This window comes from Crotalus tigris, unplaced genomic scaffold (genome assembly GCF_016545835.1).
Source record: "Crotalus tigris isolate CLP2741 ecotype Arizona unplaced genomic scaffold, ASM1654583v1 scf7180000020347.5012614909:4044961, whole genome shotgun sequence".
Lineage (NCBI taxonomy): Eukaryota > Metazoa > Chordata > Lepidosauria > Squamata > Viperidae > Crotalus > Crotalus tigris.
Window position 1 is genome coordinate 3,119,834 of NW_024097978.1, and position 21,117 is coordinate 3,140,950.

The 21,117-nt window shown below is 38.3% G+C and overlaps 2 protein-coding genes across 11 annotated transcripts in view; both read right to left on the bottom strand.

Annotated features, from left to right (window-relative positions):
• GSK3B (glycogen synthase kinase 3 beta) overlaps positions 1 to 3,696 on the bottom strand; it is a 192,600-nt gene extending 188,904 nt beyond the window's left edge. The window contains exon 1 of one of the 7 annotated variants that reach the window (XM_039366604.1): positions 954 to 3,694. In XM_039366604.1, the coding sequence (XP_039222538.1) occupies positions 954 to 1,041 (88 nt within the window). In that variant the 5' untranslated portion in view covers positions 1,042 to 3,694. Of the gene's footprint in view, positions 1 to 953 lie in introns of all 7 variants that reach the window. The other 6 variants (XM_039366608.1, XM_039366601.1, XM_039366603.1 and 3 more) reach the window with 6 other exon arrangements.
• A 5,230-nt stretch (positions 3,697 to 8,926) lies between these two features.
• The window catches only part of GPR156 (G protein-coupled receptor 156), a 34,366-nt gene continuing 22,175 nt past the window's right edge, over positions 8,927 to 21,117 (bottom strand). For 3 of the 4 annotated variants that reach the window (XM_039366622.1, XM_039366620.1, XM_039366623.1), the window contains 4 exons: positions 18,530 to 18,625; positions 15,771 to 16,007; positions 13,007 to 13,171; positions 8,927 to 10,749 (listed from right to left, as the gene is read on the bottom strand). In XM_039366622.1, the coding sequence (XP_039222556.1) occupies positions 9,325 to 10,749; positions 13,007 to 13,171; positions 15,771 to 16,007; positions 18,530 to 18,625 (1,923 nt within the window). In that variant the 3' untranslated portion in view covers positions 8,927 to 9,324. The remainder of the gene's footprint in view (positions 10,750 to 13,006; positions 13,172 to 15,770; positions 16,008 to 18,529; positions 18,626 to 21,117) is intronic. The other variant, XM_039366621.1, reaches the window with a different exon arrangement.

Consider the following 21,117-nt stretch of genomic DNA (forward strand, 5'->3'; position numbering starts at 1 on the left):
TCTCAGAAAATAAGGGAAGAATATTCAATCACATTTTTTCAGAAATAATCTTTAATAAAAGTTCTAAGGCCATTTATTCTAATAAAATAGAATATCTAGAAGTATGTTGGTAATCATTGCATTGGATGGGAGAGCCACTCTCAGAAGAAAGGAAGTAGCCGGTTTAAAGTTTTGTTGCACATCACTGCTTCAAAATATAACTATCAATACCACAGTATCTTTAAAAACAAGTTTTGTCTACTATCCTACCTTAATTTTTATGACTAGGAAAAATAGAATTATATAAAGTTGTATTAATAGATAAAGTATTCAGTGCCATACCCATCACGATTTATACACTGAAAAGTTGATTTATTCATCACAAAATCCCAATTATTTGTCAAGTATGAAACAGAGAGATCTAAAAACATGCAGAACACAGCCCTCAACTTTGGAAAGTATTGCACCACCAATCAAATGAAAATTTATATTCTAGATGAAAAATCCTTAAAATGTACATAGTAAACATTTTTTCTTACTTACCATACATGAAATAGAATGAGAGAATGCAGTCATTGCCTAATCATTTAAAAGCTTGTGCCATGAATCAAATACATAGTTCCAGATACCTCTGCAGAATCCAACCAATCTTAAAAATTGTACACAAAATACGTACAGCATTATTAATCACCAAGCATATCTGCCACTTCTGTACGATAAAAACCTGTGGTAACATACCATGGAATATAGAGAAAATACACTGGAAGGCTTCCCTAGTTGGAAGCCATAGGATAGGCCTAATCAAGATATGGGTGGATGAAAAAAGAAAAAGCTGCTGAAAAGACAGCATGGATCTGACAATTCTGAATGTATGGAAACCAAAAAATGAAATATTCTTAAAAAATATAAAAACCATATGCTTCCTTTTGGAATAGCTTATGTAAAAAGGACCGAGGATGGAAATCAATACTCACTGCTAACTTTCATGCTGCCGAAGGCTGAAGGCTGCTGCACCGGTTTGCAGCTTTCTGCAAAGGAGGTGGTTCTCGGGCGCCCTGACATGGTTTGTTAGCTGTTAGCTTTTCCTCCCTATCGGATCGACTTTCTCCTCCTCTGATTTTTCTTCCTTTTCTCTGCTCCGTTTCGTCCTCTCAGCGAAGAAAAGGAGAGTGTGAAGATCAGGCCCCCCACCCTTAAAGGAGGGCGCCCGCCTTTAGTCTTGCCCAGCCCCTTTTCCACTTCGCTTTATCGTCAGCAGGCCACCATCCTCTTCATTCCTATTACCGTAGCAATAGCAGCGGCAGCGCCTGGGCTTGCGGCCGCCTCCGCCCAGCCCTACAATCCAGTCACTCCCCGCCCCTTTCTGATGCGAGGGGCAGGAAAGAGAAGCAGCACCGCTCGGCTCTCCGATGCGACGCCTTTCTTCTTCCTCGCTCGCCCGCCTTCCTTCCTTTTCCTAGGTAGCGAGTCAGTCACGTGAGAAGGCGACGGCCAGAAGAGAGGTTTTTTTTTTTCCCTCGGGATGGGGGCGCTGGGGAGACACAGTGAAGGGACGGACTATTTGCCGGCGGAGGAATATGACGCGAGGGTGGCGCGTCCGCTGCCGAAAAGAACCTGACAGAGTGGCGGCCAAACCGCCGGGGCCGTATGAGGAGAGGCGGCGGGGGCAGGAAGGGCGCGGGGGAGGGGCGGCCTTAGGAGCGGGCTCCTGCCTTCCTTCCTTCCTGCCTGCCTACCTGCCTGGTCACTCCGTCTCTCGCTCGACAACGCGGGGGCCGAGTGCCGCCGGAGTTCTCATAGCGCCCGTGGGGCGGGCAAATCGCGTCCGGAGGGGCGGCTCAGGCGGACGGCGCTGCAGTGCAGTTGGAGGACGGCGGGGTGATCCATGGTTCTGCTAAGCGGCAGATCTTTCCGACTCAGCCGGCTGCGACGTTGCTGGCGATGGGTCTCGCTTGGCCCCGCCTCCGCCACCCCTTCGCTCGGGTTCCTTTGTCCGCTACTCGCTTACGGGGCCGTTGCAGCAGCTTCTCTCTCGGTTGCTGTTGGTACGGCCACCAGGTTCTAGCTCCTTACTCGGCTTACGCGCCCCTACGGACTACTCTTCGGGAATACGGAACCGACCGCCCCATTTCTCTGGACTCGGAAAGAACCGCTGCGCTCTCGTCGGTATTACGCACGCGTTCCCCTCAAAGCCCAGTTACGCAGCCTTGCTAAGCGTCTTCCGTGGATGCCGAGCCGAACACCCGAACGGTTTCCGAGCCGAATAGCTTCGGAGAAAAATCCAATCAGAAGAAAGTGAACGCACAGAGCCCTCCCTTCTAGCACTACATCGGGACCAATCGCCGCTTGTGGAAAGGAAGCATCCGCGCTATATAAGCAGCCAATGACAGAAGAGCTACGAAAATAATCGGGCAGCACATTCTTTCCTTTCTGGGATCCAATGAAAAACGTCGGGGCCTGAATTGTCACCGCTGCAGAACCAATGGAACTCACGTATACTTCCCACGGCATTTGGACGAACTCGGAGAGGAGGCTGATGCGAAATGGGCGGAGCTTCAACGGGAACTTCTCTGGGGCGCCAGAGCCCCTATTGGGGCGCTAAGGGCGTCCTCCAGTAGGCACTGCAGGCGGGACAGAGCTGCTCCGTCGCCCCGAAAGCACGGCTGTAACTCGGATTTTCTCTTGTTGGAACTTGCTGTGCTTTGATGGCCGTATGTCGCCTCCTCCGCTGGGGAGGGAGGCCCAGTCAAATGTGTCGGTACCGCTTAAGGGACGCAGTAAACTGCAGTCGTCGCCCTGCGCGCCGATAACCGAGTTAATCTTAGTGATGCCGCGGTTTGAGGGAAGAAAGGAAGTTCCACCACGACTCCAGGTGGATCCGCTTAGCTAAGCAATTTGCTTTCCACGATTACTTGCACTGTGCTGCCGAACAAGGAACTAGCTCTCTCCTATAGTTTACCTCCACTTGCCTTCGAGGGTACGATGCCTCTAAATGTTCAATCACAAGTATTGATATATTAACCTTTGAGAAGACCGTACCAAATAGCTGCACCGTCTAAAAAATCATTTTGTGCATTGCCCAAAAACTTCTCTTGCTAGGTCAGCATTAATTTGCCAAGAACAAGTCTTGACAGGCTAACCTTATCTCATTTTTGATCAACAGCATGACATCTAAACAATACCTCAGAAGTTTAGATTGGTAAAATACATAATTATGGCTTTAATTACGTGAATACTGTTGGCTCAAGACTCTTGAAAAGAGTTCATTAGTTCATCAAACTGAAAGGAAATACTAAACGGTATGCTGTAGGTTTCTGCTCCATTCACATTTTTATTAACAAGAGTTGAAAGGATGGCTGTGAAATACATAACAAAAAATTAAATGAGATAACACTTGGAATTGTGGTTGACCAGAATTTGAATTAGTCAACAGTATAACATTACTGCAAATGAACTGTAATTATACTGCATTGATATAAATGTAATTGCCAAATCATCAGGAGTTAACTGTCTTTTGCATTGACCATATCATGCCTTGTAGAAATCTTTCTCCTATTCAGCATATCGGTAGTAGAATAAGTTTACAGAATGGCAACAAGGTTGATCAAGTGGTTGGAAACTAAGCTCTATAAGAAATTAGTTAAGGCACCAGGCTAGAAACATGGAAACAGTTGTAGTTCCACCTTAGGCATCAAAGTTGGCTGGTGACTTTGAACCAGTCACTCTTTCTCAGCCCAATTCACCTCCCATGCATGTTGTTGGGAAAAGAAGAGGAGGGAATATTAAGAATGTTTGTCACTTTGAGTTATTTATAAAAATAAATGTGAGGTATTTTTTTAAAAAAAATACAACTTTAGGTAGTCCTTGTTTAATGACTGCCTCATTTAGTGACCATTCGCAGTTACGATGGTGATGAAAAAAATAACTTTGCAACCAGTTCTTGTATTTACAATCTTTGCAGGTCTGTAAAGCAAAGGCAAGCTAAAGTAAGTCATATAGTTGCAGTTTCACCTAGCAACCACTTTGCTTAATAACTAAGTCACAGTCCTAATGGATTACTGCCTTGTTGTGGCGAAGGGGCTTGCATAACTCAATGAAACTATGAGCTATGCCATGCAGGGCCACCCAAGACGGATAGGTCATAGCAGAGAGTTCTGACAAAATGTGATCCACTGGAGAAGGAAATGGCAACCCACTCCAGTATCTTTGCCATGAAAACCCCATGGACAGTATCAAAAGGCAAAAAGATATGACGCTGGAAGATGAGCCCCTCAGGTCGGAAGGTGTCCAATATGCTACTGGGGAAGAGCAGAGGGCTAGTACTAGTAGGGCCAGAAAGAATGAAGCGACTGGGCCAAAGCCAAAAGGATGCTCAGCTGTGGATATATCTGGTGGTGAAAGGAAAGTCCGATGCTGTAAAAATCTTTTCTCCATAGGAACCTGGAATGTAAGATTCACGAATCAAGGCAAGCTGGATGTGGTCAAACAAGAGATGACAAGACTGAACATCGACATCTTAGAAATCAGCGAACTAAAATGGACAGGAATGGGTGAATTTAATTCAGAGGACCATCAGGTATACTACTGTGGGCAAGAATCCCTCAGAAAAAGTGGAGTAGCCTTCATAGTCAATAAAAAAGTAGAAAAAGCAATACTGGGATACAATCCCCAAAATGACAAAATGATCTCCGTTCGAATCCAAGGCAAACCATTCAATATCACAGTAGTACAAGTCTATGCCCCAACCACTAGTGCTGAAGAGGATGAAATTGAGTGGTTCTATGAAGCCCTACAGCACCTTATAGAATCAACACCAAAAAATGATGTCCTTATCATCATGGGGGATTGGAATGCTAAAGTAGAAAGCCAAAAGATAACTGGAATAACAGGCAAGTTTGGCCTTAGAGTACAAAATGAAGTAGGGCACAGGCTGATAGAATTTTGTCAAGAGAATATGATGGCCATAGCAAACACACTTTTCCAACAACCCAAGAGACGGCTCTACACATGGACATCACCAGACAGTCAACACAGAAATCAGATTGATTATGTGCTCTGCAGCTAAAGATGGAGAAGCTCTATAGTCAGTAAAAACAAGACCAGGAGCTGACTGTGGCTCAAATCATGAGTGTCTTGTTGCAAAATTTAGGCTTAAATTGAAGAAAGTAGGGAAAAACACTAGGCCACTCAGATATGAATTAAATCATATCCCTGATGAATATACAGTAGAGGTAACAGATTTAAGGAATTAGATCTGATAGAGTGCCTGAAGAACTATCAACGGAGGTTCGCAACATTGTACAAGAGGTAACAACTAAAACCATTCCAAAGAAAAAGAAATGCAAGAAAGCAAAATGGCTGTCTGAGGAAGCTTTGCAAATAGCTGAGGAAAGAAGGGAAGCGAAAGGCAAAGGAGAAAGAGAAAGATACACCCAATTGAATGCAGAATTCCAGAGAATAGCTAGAACAGATAAGAATGCCCTCTTAAATGAACAGTGCAAAGAAATAGAAGAAAACAATAGAATAGGGAGAACCAGAGATCTCTTCAAGAAAATTGGAGATATGAAGGGAATGTTTCATGCAAAGACGGGCATGATAAAGGACCAAAATGGCAGGGACCTAACTGAGGCAAAAGAGATTAAGAAGAGGTGGCAAAATTGCACAGAACTATACAAGAACGAGCTTAGCGTCCCTGATAACCATGATGGGGTGGTCGCTGACCTCGAGCCAGACATCCTAGAATGTGAAGTGAAATGAGCCTTAGGAAAGCTGAGTAACAACAAAGCTAGTGGAGGTAACAGTATTCCAGCTGAGCTATTCAAAATCTTAAAAGACGATGCAGTAAAAGTGCTACGCTCAATTTGCCAGTAAATTTGGAAAACTCAACACAGGATTGGAAAAGGTCAGTTTACATTCCAATTCCAAAGAAAGGCAATGCCAAAGAATATTCAAACTATTGCACCATTGCACTCATTTCACATGCAAGTAAAGTTATGCTTAAAATCCTATAAGCTAGACTCCAGCAGTATGTGGATCGAGAACTTCCAGAAGTACAGGCCAGATTTCGAAGAGGCAGAGGAACTAGAGATCAAATTGCCAACATACACTGGATCATGGAGAAAGCTAGGGAGTTCCAGAAAAACATCTACTTCTGCTTCATTGACTATTCTAAAGCCTTTGATTGTGTGGATCACAACAAATTGTGACAAGTTCTTAAAGAGATAGGAGTACCAGACCATCTTATTTGTCTCTTGACAAACCTATATGCAGGTCAAGAAGTAACAGTGAGAACTGGAAACAGAACCACTGATTGGTTCAAAATTGGGAAAGGAGCCCGGCAAGACGGTATTCTGTCGCCCTGCCTATTTAACTTATATGCAGAGCACATCATGAGAAAGGCAGGGCTAGATGAATCAAAAGTTGGAATTAAGATTGCCGGGAGAAATATCAACAACCTAAGATATACAAATGATACCACTCTAATGGCAGAAAGTGAAGAGGAACTAAAGAGCCTCTTGATGCAGGTGAAGAAGAAGAGTGCAAAAGTCAGAAATGACAACAAAATTTCATAATCTTCCTAGAAATTTATGAAGATGGATATTTTAATTAAAACATTGTTCTCTTCTACAACCGGATCCAAACAGCTAAGAAGATTATTACATTGGAATAAAAGGATAATACAAGGGGCAGTGTAACAAGACATGAAACTGCTATCCAGATAGCAGTAAATGGATAAACTTACTAAAAAGATTGGAAAGTATTATCTTGTAATTGCCAGGATTAGTGCCTATGGCGAACTAGAAGGTAAATTCTTCCTTAAAGTTATCAATTACTGTACTGTAAAAAGAGATCAAATTTGATTAATTATCTCCTACAATTAATTCTTTGATTTTTTTAAGTTGTGGAGTTATATATGAAATGATCTGCTAGAATCAGTTGGGATTCTTCAACCATTGTTCCACTAAGTGATCCTCAAACAAGTCCTGATCATTGGTTTCAGACAAGATATGAAGGAAAATAAGAATTAACTAAAACCATTGATTCCATTTTCAAATTAATAACAATGCTAGGAACAGGTGATAATGAAAATGATGTATGGTTCTCTGTAAAGTCTCCCCCAAATGGCATTTCTGGGATGATAAGATCTGGCTTCAGTTTTCAGAAGAACAGGATAATATGTGACCACTACCCTTGTGGTGCATCATTCTAAGGAAAAAAATTGAAATAGCCATGTTTGACTATAGGGAAGTTGCATACCAGTTCACTGTTGGAAGGTCATCAGTTGGTGGGATCAAGTGAGAAACTGTGCATGGAAATGATGGAAGCTCTGAGAGCATCAGTCCAACCAACAGGACGCATGTTATAGAAAACGTTAAGTCATACTTTTTAGACAAGGAAAATGCTTCTGCTATATTGCCCCAGTGGACAATAGATTTAGAAGTACAGAAAGTGGTAGATGCAAACTTGCAAGGTAAGAAGTTAGTCAACTTCCATTCACATACAACAGATATCATCTTGAAAGAAATAACATTAATTGATCTGAAGTTAATTTATCTCAGGTAATTTTTAAATACTAGGCTTAATTCTTCACATGTATTTTTCTTCACATGTATTTTTCTTCACATGCAGGTAATCCTCAACTTATAACTAAAATTGGGATCAGAATTTCTGTTGTTAAGCAAGGCGTTAAGTGAGTTTAATCTGTTTTTAAACCCTTTTGGTGGCAGCATTGGTTCTGTAAAAGCTTTCAAAGCGTTTTTTTTGTTCATATCACTGGAGTATCTCCCATTCAGAAAATTGTTCACTAGTTCATATTCAAGCAATTTGTATTTCTGAGTTGCAACAACTTCCTTTAAACAAAAGAAATTTTCTATCAAATGGACAGTTTATTTTTATTAAACACAAAAATAAACAATATACAATTATGAAGGAAAAAACTAAAAAAATAGTATTTAAGGTACTGGTCTAGAAACCAGAAGACTGAGTCTAGTCCCATCTTAGCATGAAAAGCCAGCTGGGTGACTTTGTGTTGGTCATTCTTCCTCAGCCCAACCTACCTCATAAGGTTGTTATGAGGAAAAACACAATAAAAAAATTAATAAATGTACCAATCCATGCTCCTTCAGCTTGGCAGTAACTCCAAAGAAACCACAGAGGATATCCCTCCTGATCTAGCAGATGCATAATAGTTTTCTTCCTGGGTTATTAGGCCTGGGCCAAGATTTAGCATCTGGGAGCTTTTGACATCATTGGTCATCATTTAGATAGTTGACCCATTGTCAATATACAAGATTCCTAGCAGAGGACACCTAGAGATGGTGTGATTATGTATCTCAATTAACTTGGGGACCCAGATAACTAATCTTCCGCTAAAATATATGTAGATACACCATTATTTTCCCTCTGTTCTGCAGATGTCAGATTACAAAACTCTTATTATCATCAATTGTTCCAAGTAGCAACACAGCTAAAAGATAAGAGAATTTATAATTCACTAATGCAATTTGGAAAATTTGCCAAGTAAAAATAATTACATACAAATAGTTGAGTTGGCCAAGTAATCTCTTCCACACAGGTATATATGTGCAAAGAGAAAAAGGGGACCATGTCACTATTTCTATGTCACCCTTCTATGATGCTAAACAGACTTCAGACTTTAATTATATTTTATATAGCCATATCACATTGATGACTCATCCTCAGCTTACAAGAAGTTACTACTTCAAGATACTTTTTACAACCAAACTAAATATTCCCTACCTGTGCCTGGATTTTTGTTTCCTAAGTGAGGAACACTGCACTTGCCTCTATTAAATTTCATTTTGTTGCTTTCAGTATATTTCTCAAACCTAGGAATTTTGAATTGTATGTCTGTCTTCCGTGGTATTCTCCCTTTCAATTTTCTATCTGCAACTTTAATAATTACTTCTGCCTCTTCATCCAAGTCTTTAATCAAAAGACTGAAAAGTAGATCCAGAAATGTTCCTTATAGCTGTTCAGGATACCTATCTCTAATTAGTCATGAAAGACTTCTTGATAAACCAAGCTTGTTTCTGGTAATTAACACACTGAGAGTAATTTGAGTTTGCTCACAAACATGCTTCTTCCTTATGCACAGGCATTAGAAAAAAGTAATAAATGAATGGGTGGATAGATAGATACTGAATTTTTTGGAAGAGGTCTAGTAAATCACAAATGAAATTGGTATTATTCTATAGAAAATATATTACCTGGGTTTCTATGTAACTTATTTTTTATAGGCTCAAACAACTTACAGGAGAAGCCATGCTTTTGAGAATATTCTCATTTACTACCAAAAACCAAATGTATAATAACTTCAAATTTTTATACATAAGTGGGTTCCAAATCTTCATTGAAATTCACAATTTGTTTAGCTTTGCTATAACGTCTTGCATAATCTAATGTACTATATTCAGGATCTGTGTCAATCATGCAGCTGTCACTAGAAGAAGAGAGACTGCAATGGCAAATTTCACAAGCCTGTGTTTGGTGACAATAGGCTCTCTCACCAGAAGAACTGCTGCCAGAATCAAAGTAAAAATGCTGCAAGGGAGAAAGACCTGGAATAGCTCTTGTCAGAAAATCTTTCTGCTGATAATGAAAATTCCTCATGTTTGTGGGATACAATGTGGATGCATAGTTCCCTACTAGATGATTGTCTAGCAGCAAGCCATAGCCTTCATTGTATAATGATCCAAACCCACTGTCAGGCTTAGTTTGCAGTGAGTTCTTAAGCATCAGTGATGGCAAAGGTGGAAGCTGATGCAAAGAATCTCCATCCTCGGTGCTTCTTGGTGCTGAAGAAGGGTATTCTATTAATCTGCTCATTCTTTGCATTCTGCTGGCTGATTTATTCACACCACACTGAATACTGGAGGCCATGGAACTAGAAAAATTGAAGGGGACTTTCTTTCCAATCTTCTTCGGTTGCAATATCATTCTCCTTTCATAATTGTACTTGAGTTCCCTGGAAAATGGCTGTGTTATAGTAATGTGATTCTCACTCAGGTCCTGCAAGATTTTTTGAATTTTTTTATTGCTTGGAGAACTTACTTCTGGGCTTTGCTTTTGGTTCAGTGCTGAAAAATGTTGTTGCCTTGCTCCTTTGCTCAGTGTGCTGAAACTGTGTTCATGTAGCTTCTCCCTAGTAAGTAAAGTGCTGGATTGGGAAAACCATTGATCTTCATCATACTTAGCACCTGAATTCTTCTTATTCACTAGTTTACACTTAGCAGTAATGTCTAATGATATATTCTCTTGATCTGTATGTTCTAGGTCATCAATAGACCTTTTTTTACTAAGTAATCCTGCTAAGTATTGTGAATTTGAGAGCTTAGAATTCTGCAATGGTTTCAGCTCCTGGCTAAATGAAAATGGTAGATTTTCAGTTGCCATTGAAGAAAAATTAGCTGTAGAATGAGAAGGCAATAAATGGGACATAGAAAGAAATGGAGAACCAACAACACTGTGGTTATCCTCTATAGCAGAGGTCCCCAATCTTTTGGGCACCAGGGATCGATTATGTGGAGAGAGTTTTTTCCACAGACCGGAGGGGGCATGGTTTTGTGTGCTGCCTGCATCCTGCAGATGGGGCTTTGCTTGTTTGTGCGGATCGGTTGTGGCATGCCGCGGTCTGGTACTGATCCACGGACCTGGGGTTGGAGACCCCTGCTCTATAGCCACCAGTCTCATCAACTTCTCCTTAACAGTGTTCATTTGTTCTTGAAGATTTGCAATTGCTGTATCTTTCTGTTTTAAATAAACTATAATAAATATTTTGATTTAAATGCACCAAAACACAATTAGAGTTTGTATAAAATGAATGTTTGAAAAAAATAGGCCTGCTATGCAAATGAATGAGCTGGAATAAATAATAAATGTTATACTTCAATAAAAATTATCACGTTAGCTAATAATGATATACATACTAAATGTACTTAACAAACAAGAAACACAGGAGGAGAAAAGCAGAATATTGCTTATCAATCTTATATTAAAAGTCTTTCCAAACACAAAGCATTAACATTGTATGCACTGTTAATGAAATGCAACTATAAGATAAAATGGTCCCTTGGTACTCATCCTTAATTGGTTCTGGGAGGCAGGATAAGTACCAAAAATGATGAGGGGCAAACAATTTTTTCCCATAAGTTATAATATAGTGAGTTAAAAGGCAGATCACATCATCAACTTCTAGCTTATGCATTGAATACCAAACAAATGATGAGTACTGGGACAAATTTTTCATGTCAAAATGCACTGAAGAACAAATTTGATGAATTTCAAAGCAGTTGAGTAAAAAGGTACCACTGCACTTTTTAATTTTTCCTTTTAACCTCAGTCTTCAAATATTTGGCATATACTGTAAAAAAGTATTCCTTTCATCTGGACCTAATCTGAAACGCCACAAAACGGACTTATTACTTCAGACTAAACAGCAAAGCAAATGCTGAAATCTCCACTTAATATGTGAGGCTATGATTCCTCTTTATGAAATGCTTCATTTATTTCATAAGCCAACTAGATTTTTGCTTGATTAAAGTGGCATAAGCATTGGTTATGGATACAAAGATTTACCTACAGTACTCAATTGTCCCAAAGGTGCTTTTTCAAAAGGCAATTGGACTTTGTTTTTCCTTGCAGACGTTTGTTTTTCATCCAAGAGGCTCTTCAGTTCAGAATCAGAACTGAAGAAGCTTCTTGGTTGAGAAGCGAAAGGAAAAATAGAAGTCCACTTGTCTTTTGAAAAAGCACCTTTGGAACAACCATGACCTGAATCTCAATTGATACTCATTTTTTTTAAGTATTTTAAAAAACTTTAAAAAAAGGAAACACAAGATAGGAACATCACACAACTCATATGTAAGATCAGGTTGCATGGCTTTGGGGATTTTTCCCCACTGAAAATTACTAAGTATTCTTCTGACATGTTTCAACCAAATGAAGCCAAAGCATATTCTAAAAATAGTTCTGCTTGCTCAGGAGAACTATCTGTTTAACCTAGGGTTCTGTTCTTGGAAATGTTGCTATAAAAAGTACCTTGCTACTTCTTTTATTCCAAGGATTTTCTGTCTTGTTTACTAAGTCAAGATAGTTGATAAAATTTTCAATGGATTGGTTATATGCCATATCTGCCAGAGAAGTGGCTATATTTAAACCGCTTCCATCATGGGAGCAAAAATCATAGAGTATTTGCTAAAGTCCTCTCATACTCCTGGAATGATAATCAATGAACTATTTTTTTCAGTATGCATTGAAAGATCCTATAAAAGGCTAACTTCTCAAATTTTCCTCCACTTAATAGGTATTTGGAAATACGAAAATAGTCCATTTCCATGCAGATAGGTGTGCACAGCAACTGTCTTCTCGCACAATTTCTTATTCAGCAATTTGTATCTATATCCTCTTTGAAATGAGCATGTTATTTTATGATTTATGACATCCAGATAGCATTTTTTTAATAATATAGATTTCTGGTCACCTGTACATTTTCCCTACCATTCTAAAATATCTGACGGGGGAAAAAACACACCATGGGCTATAGTAGTTTTTTCCCTCACGTCTGCCATATTTATCACTCCCGTTACTTAGCCCAGCTCCTGCCCACCTAGCAGTTTGAAACAATGCAAAAGCAAGTAGATAAATGGGTACCACTTTGGTGAGAAGCTAACAGCATTCCATGCACCTTTGGCATATAGCCATGCTAGCCACATGGCCACAGCAATTGTCTTCGGACAAACGCTGCCTCCCTCAGCCAAGAAACAGAGATAAGCACCATGCCCTAGAGTCAGACACGACTGACAGGGAAAACTTTACCTTTTAAATCAGTCGTTTAAGGATGAAGCAGACTTAATCCTTTTTCTTGTTTTTATCCCATTTTATCTGAAGCTCAGTTTTTATTCTATGAGATACTTTAAATATGTTCATACAGCATGTGAGAATGGTTGCACAGTGAGGAGCTATTGTATTTTCATTCTTTTTTACTGATTATGTAAGTATTTCCCACCTCTGTAAGCTGCTGCGCCATAGTATTTTTTTCGCCGAGCAGCTGGTATATCTCTTCATCACTATACATTGTAGAATGGAAATTCTTGTTGGAACCTGTAAAATATTTGGCCATGTTGCTGGTATCAACTTCTTGTTTTTCAAAAGTCTTCCACTGTCTGATCTGCTGAATATTGAAATAGAATTTTCAGAAGTAAGAATCAAGATAGAAAGAGTACAGTAGACAAAAAGTGAAAGCTATGGAGAAATAGTGGGGGGGGGGCATGTCTTGAAACTGCTGGGTTGTTTTGTTCTCATAGGTAAAGATCTCATTCCTTTGTACACATGCACACTTTTCATTTGGAAGGCAAAGTTCATTTCCTTTGTCCACGTTTCTCTCTCTTTCTCTTGAACACGCTTTTCTGGGACAAAGTCTTTTATTGCAGGCCTTTTCACTATTTAAAGAAAGAAGGCAACAAAGCAATGGAGCAGCTTTGTCAGTTGGCAGCTATAGCATCAAAATGTTTCACAGTACAATACAAAATGTTTGAATCACATATATGAAATCAACTCTTACAAATACCTGAGGTTTTTTTAATCACTGAGGAATACGGGCATCCTATCCTAAGTTTGGGATAAGATTAATATTACTTATTTATTACCTGCGTTATATCATTTGTCAGTTATTACCACACAAATTATGGAAAGAAAAGATATACCTGTGATCCTAGATTCAAAAATGGCCCTCAAAGCCTCGCCAAAGCCTCTCCAGCTGCACAGCCTAACTATTTTGAGGTGAAAACACATCAAACTTGTTGTGAAATAATTTGAGTACAAATTTTTAAGAGTATAACCCCTATGCCTCACCTCAGTATACTCTCACAATGTAGCCTCTCACATTTTGCATCTTTGCCCCACTCACCATATCTCCCAGCCTCCTAAAATCATTTAAATCTGCTTCCTCAGCATAAGAAAGTTCTAAGCTAACCCTCAAGCTTCACTCCTAGAAGTATTTTTGCTTTAGAATCCTAAAGCTCTGCTTTAGCTCTGTTTCAATTTTTAATCCACCTACTCTAGACAGATTGCCCAACTTTCTATAATCTGCAAGGTCCTGGAATCTCTTTTTTCCTATTTCACAGCGGTGGTTTTCTAATAAGTAATTTGTTAAATCTAATATTTTAATTTAAAATATAAAAATCTCCTGATCATAAAGAGAAAAATAATTTGATATTTTATTGAACATGGTGGTGGAACATGACACCCAGAATGTGGCTGGGTGAAGAGAGATTTTTTTCTGTTTTGTTTTTTGCATTATTATGTAGTCTTAGTTTATAGGCATACTTATTTTTAGCTGTTTTTACTTGTTTAATTGATACTGTAAACTGCCCAGAATCTTCTCTACTGGACAGCCACAATACATTTAATAAAGTAAAGATTATAACCTATCATTTGAATAATACTAAAAGTTATATACTGTTAGGGATAAAATTGTTTATCAAATTTTGACCACAACACAAATTATGAACAAAACGGTGCTGAAACTGGGAAACAAATTCCTTAATTGCTTTCTACAAAATGAGCTCACAAACTCATTCTAGATTTCACTGTAACCTCAAATTCAGTGGGAATTCACTCATTAAACAATTTCCTGTCTCCCAAACTTTATTGCATTTTACAGACTACAGGAGATAAAGCCAAATATTTAAGACATATTCAGATAAATAGGCCACACTAAAATATATGAATATCTAGACTGAAATCAACTGAGGATAGCCCATGGTTTCCATGAGGTTATCTGACAGTGACTTGGAACTGAACCTTTGTCCTGTCAATCAATGCAATTTAGTTGCTCTTAAGCAAGTAATGTCACCTTTTATAAAGGTTAACAACTTGCACTCACAAGTAGCATTCAAGGAATTTTGATGTTATAAGGAGGCACAGACTCTGCTGTGCAATATAATCATGACTGTTGAATTTAATAGGGCAAATTTCAGGTTTTAAATGATTTTTTATTAGCAAAACCCTAGATTTTTGCCATTGATATCTTGAGCTGACCTGAACTTTACTTTTGTAAAATTGGTTCAACCTTATTTCCCTTTACAGTGTGGAAGCTGTGGTATCTGAACAGAAGAATACTGTCTCATGAATCCACAGTCCGATACAATTGGCTTATTTCTTTCTGTGCTTTGTCTATCCTTATCTAATAAGTCAAGGACAGTTGCTCACAAGAGGCAAAGTGTGTGAGTTTATGTGCTCATTTAAATTGTATTTGCATTTTTTTCAGGCTAAAAGAGATACTTCATCTTTGGAGAAATCATACGTCAAAAATGGTAACATTATATAAAGGAACAAGAACCAGATTTAAACCATTTTAATGAAATCCTGACATTAAAATCAAAAAGGTGTATACTATGAGGGTTTTTAATTATTCCTTTTCTTACCATTTTACAATTCTACAACTATCTATGTAGTATTAAAATAGGATATGTGGTGTGGCACCCAACTATATAAGTCCTTGAATCACTGTACAGCACAGCTAAGAAAGTGTATTTGCAAGTTCCAGTATGATGAGAGTCCTGCCATGGGCTTATTGAAATGTGAAGCAGAATACATTTATTATGAGCTGAGGATATATAATTGCATTTTCTTGCCAAGTAAACTATAGTTATCTTACCAATAAGATTAACCATTTTTAATTAATTTGTATATTTTATGTATCAGGAATTCCATTTATATGCAAGACTCTGGGGAAAAGTAATTTGCAATACCGCTCATCGCTTTCTTACCTGTGGGATAAAGATCAAACAATTTATTGAAGACATACAGACAAAGATTCCTCCTGAAGTTAATCCATATATCAGATTGTGCCACAAATAGAAAAAACTATTAACCACCAGCATAATTCCAATAAAGAGGAAAATAATGGCTACTGCACTTATGAGTGTCAGGGACTGATTAACTGGTGGGCAACTGAGATTATCTGTTAGACCTGCAAGGTAAATTCCATATATCAGTAGGATTCCCTGAAAAATAACACAGAAAAAAATTTTAGTAGGTTCAAACATGAGTTAAGTCTAAACTTCCATTTTGTTAATCTAATCATACACTGATAAAATTTAATAAAATATCCTTACTGCTCACTTGATTCAAAATCAGTGATGGAACAATAGCAGCCATACTCTAGTAATCATCCCTGCATAATATTAGAAGGGATAGGCATCCAGTTCACTTATGATGGAGCTGATGCTGCCCTGAACCATATCCTCTTCACTGAAATCTGCCACATGGAATGACTTCCAGTTTACTTTTCAAGATTCTACTTCTGCCAGGTTTGTACAAACTGCCCATACAGAGCCTAGGCTTATGTAAATTTGATCCCTGTTGTGGCAAAATATTGACCAAATTTTCATAAGAGCCTGTGGGCAGATCTTGCTAACTCTCAGACCCCCAAAAAAGAAAGTTATTAGAAGGATGATGTTAGAGTGTTTCTCTGTCTTTTATCACCTCCAGGTAGGTATTCATACAAAGGTTTGGTCAAGTTCACTTCCAGTCTTTCTCCAGCCCTCTTATTTCCCAGTGCTTCTTGTTGACCCAAGAATCCTCTGCATATTTGTGGAAGGGGATAAAGCCACCCAGGAGCATTTTCATTTTACACCCCAGTCACAGGGATTAACTAGGTGCTTGAACGAACTGCCTGCAATTAGCAGGAAAACTCTCCAAATGCCTATCAGAACCCTAAGGGGTCTGGGGATTTAATAGAACCTCCCAACCAGTATGGATTCCAGGCAATCAGACAAACCAGGGAGTGATTTGAATACAAACCAGGAAGTGATTTGAATACAGCAATATCCTCTATCTTCAAATCACATAACAGCTGCTCTAGTAAAGACTAGATCTGAAATAATGCCAATTATATGCCCAACACATGTGCCTATGATAAACTAGTTCAACCTATGACTGCCATGAATTTCTAGATTATCCTAGAAACCTAGCAAAGAAGCTCCATAACACGGTAAGTGAAGTCCCCTGACAGTAAAAGCTGGAAGGACTACAACACCAGCCCAGCCATGAGATTTGGACAGCCAGAAAGCGACTGTTTTGCAGAAGCCAGGTGACACATGAGTAAAATTCCTAGCTTGTCTATACTACCCAATATCACATAAAAGCATTTACAGCCCACCACATGATCAGTACTCCTGAATGCCACCAAACCTTTCCCCCTATCCTGGCATTCAAAGCAGATGTAAACTCAGATGTGAGCAAGCAGATTTCAGTGTGTGTGATTGTGCTGCTGTTGCTGAACCAGGTTTCAGTAATACATGTCAAATCCATTTGTTCATTAATATGGACTTGGCATTTACTAGTATCAACCAAAATCCAGGGCCCCCAGCAGTCTGGCTCTCTGGCCCTAGTAATAGGTTCTTTTATTGCCACATGGAAACCACTTCTAGATTTTGTGCTTGAAATGGGGAAAAAAATGAAATTTTGATTGTGGGCTTTACCAATTAGATAGATTTGATGTTATTGAAATGGCTAGTTTATACTATTTTGTAAACGTAAAAAGTTGAGGTTTGAAGTTGATACTCTATTGCACTGAAGAAAGTTGAATGCCTTTTTTCCCCTTTTTTTCTCCCTTACCTCACTTTTCTATTCCCTTTTCCCTTCCCCATCTTTTCCGCTATTTACTCTGTATTTCGATTGTATCGTATATTATAAACTAATAAAACTTTGTAATAGGTTCAGCGAGTAACTAGCAGCCAACTGAAGGCAGCCTTTCCCATGACCCATGTTTTTCTGGTAAAATAGCATTCCTAATGCAAAAGCAAAAGGATACTCTCCAACAACCATGATATGTGAAGTAACTCTCCAATCTGATGATGGAATCTTGGTACTTTGGGTAGTAGAGGGCAGATTGGGAAGGAAATTACACTACAGTCCCATAACTTAATGCTTTTGCATTATGAATGCTATTTTACCAGAAAAACATGGATCATTCCAAGGGAAAGGATACCTTCAGTTGGCTGCTAGTTACTCACTGAACCCATTTCAAGGGCTAGGTGGCCAGATTGCTGGAGGCCCTGGATTTTGGTTGATGCTGGTAAATGTCAAGTCCATATTAGTGAACAAAACACAGAGTTTTGTCCCTAAATTTTGGTGGTACAACTTGGGAGGGGGCTGTTTTGATGACCTATTATCCCCCTGCCCTTTATATAAGTTACGTTATAGCTGAATGAAAAAGCTGGATGGTAGCAATTATTTTAAGCTTATTTTATAAAGTTTCAAGATATACCACAAGTTGCTTTGAATTCAATGTCCATATAGAAGTAGAGGGAACGAAGCATAAGAAGTGTTTCTCGTCTTGAGGAAGCAACACCTTCATCAATCAGAAGTAACTTTCACAACTGAGCATAATAAATATAAGAATATTTGTACAAAAAGATTGTCCCTACATTAAATAACTCTAATCTTTAAATATCTAGGTATAATGGACAATGAGCTTGTAAGCCTTTCTTTTATCAATGAGATATTGGAATGAATTATGTACCTTAAATCCCAGAAGAAGAATAAACCAAAATTCAGAATAGAGCGATTTACAGACGTATCCATAACTCAGTGTGTAACTCAATCCTTTGTCAGTGACCTGCCGAAGATTAAAATAGCTAAGAATCTCTTAGTTTGCAAGATGTTCAAAATCCTAACACTTTATTTCCATATTCCTATCATAGAATTTAATTCTAAGATATTGTTTTTAAAGAAAGAAATTAAAAACTTGGGAAGGACGACTTCCGGTTTGCCATCGCAGCAGCGCGGATGCTGGAAGACGAGCTCTGTCTTTCGCGTCCGAATTCGTCCCGCTGGGGACCCTGGAAAGGGTCGAAAGTCACCCTGTAGGGGGAACGAGCAATGAGGGGACCCCCGCTTGATCACGGTGGGCCTTCTGTTTGATCTGGAGAAGCCCTCCAAACCGGCAGGGGACAGATCGGCCATAGCAATATGGCTCATCATTAAGCTGCTGACAGCCGAAGTCAAAATCACCACCAAGCACCTTTAAAGCAACGCAGATGAAACTGGGTGAGATCTGATCTTCTCTTTAAGACTTTTAAGAATTTTTTTCTGTAAAAGCTGCCCAAAGTATTTTTCCCACTGTGAGAAGAGAGGGAATTTCTACCCCACCCTCTAAGAACATCGGCCACTAACTAACCAGGGGAAACAGAGCAACTATAAGAACAATTTTAATCTAATTGTATATATATGCTTTTGAAACTTGGGGACTAAAAGTATTTCTATTCTTACTGGAGACGTTTGTTTTTATCTAAAACAAAAAAAAGAAATAAGACTCGGAAAAACTATCATAAAAACTTTGGACTTAAAAAACTTTAAATGGCATCAGTGACATCTTGTAGTGAAGTATGGTATTACAACTTGCTATTGCTTAAAAGAGACTTGGCTTGAAGCCCAGACTCTAGAAAAAACTTCTCTGACTGACAGCTACCACCTGTGAAAAACTCAGCTGCAAAGAAGGAACTTCTGGGTGGCATATCTGGCCTGTTTGAATTATGAACATGTGAGGAATTGCTTTCCTATTTCTTTACATGAGAAGCATATGTTATCACACAAGATGATGGAATACCTTGGACTACAAACTCTTACTTGACAAACAATTTCTATTATAAAGACCACCTATAACACGTGAAATAGATGTCCCTTACCTAGCTATAAAAAACAAAAAACTATTCTTAACGTTTGATTCTAAAGTCTTCAACTTAACATACTATCAAGAGAATATGGATGAAGATCAGGAAAAAAATCCTCTCCATGTTGAAATCAATACACGAAACCATTCTTTCAGCTTGTGACAAAATAAGATGCAACATAAAGGAACAAGACGCCAGCTTAAATATATAAACCCAGATCTTGACTACAACCAAAGAACTAACAATGCAGAAAATAACAGGAGAAGTGGAACAATCAAACACTAAGACAGAGGACTCAATTGACTAACAGATCCAGCCAACGGAAAAATTAGAAAAGGGAGTCTTTTGTAAAAGACTTTTTACAAAATCAGAAGAAATTTGAGGAAAAGGAAGAAGAACAGATTGAATGGAAGAAAAACCTATCAGGACAATTGTGGGAAATTGGAGTAATAGGGAGGCGATCTAATGAATACAACTGGGCTAGTTCTTCCCAAAAAACTGCAACCAACTGGTTTTTCTTATTCCAAATAATATATATAATAATAGAGAGAGAACTATTTGATGATTCAAAAGCATTGACATGGAAGGTTAGTTGGCAAAGGAAGAAAGCCAGAGTAAGGCTGAAGAAAATAAGGGTTTTGATTTATTAGAGGGGATTTCATATTACTAATTAGAGGGTTGAATATGGTAGAAAATAGATAATTTTTAGAAAATAAAGTAGCATTATAATTGAATAGGTAAGATGTGTAACAAGACTAATAGACTTTGGTATGAAAAAGGGAAAGAGAGAAGTTGAGATAAGGGAAATTTTGATCACTTAATATAAAATATTTGAAAATCAGTTGAAAATAAGAATTTTGTTTGTCCAATATGAGAAAATAGATATTACCAGAAAAAGAGAGGGAGTATTTGAGCTTTTAAAAAATAGACCTAAATGAAAGAATTTATGTATATTACTGATTTATTGGTTAACCCAGACAATACATATAATGGTTTTGATCTATTAGAGGGTAAACTGTATTATTAATTAGATGGTTTAATATGGTGGAAAATAGATAACTTTTAGAAAACAGAGTAAGACTATATTCAAATAGATAAGATGTGCATTTAGAATGTTAGATTTTTGTTATGAAAAAGGAAAAAGGAAGAAGTTATGATAAGGGAAACTTTGGTTACCTAAAGCTTGGAAATTGTAAATACCAAATGTTAATTTGAATATTGATGGGAAATTAAAGCTTGGGAAGAAAGCAATAACGAAACATTGATTTTATATAAGGATTGAATGCAAACACAATTAAGATATGTGTAAGCTAAAAATTATTGATAAATGTAACTAAGATGTTTTTACTTAGTTGATAACAATAAGAACTGTATTAGCCTAATTTGAGATAATAGATATTAAGGGGAAAAGAGAGGAAATATCTGATGTTGTAACTTG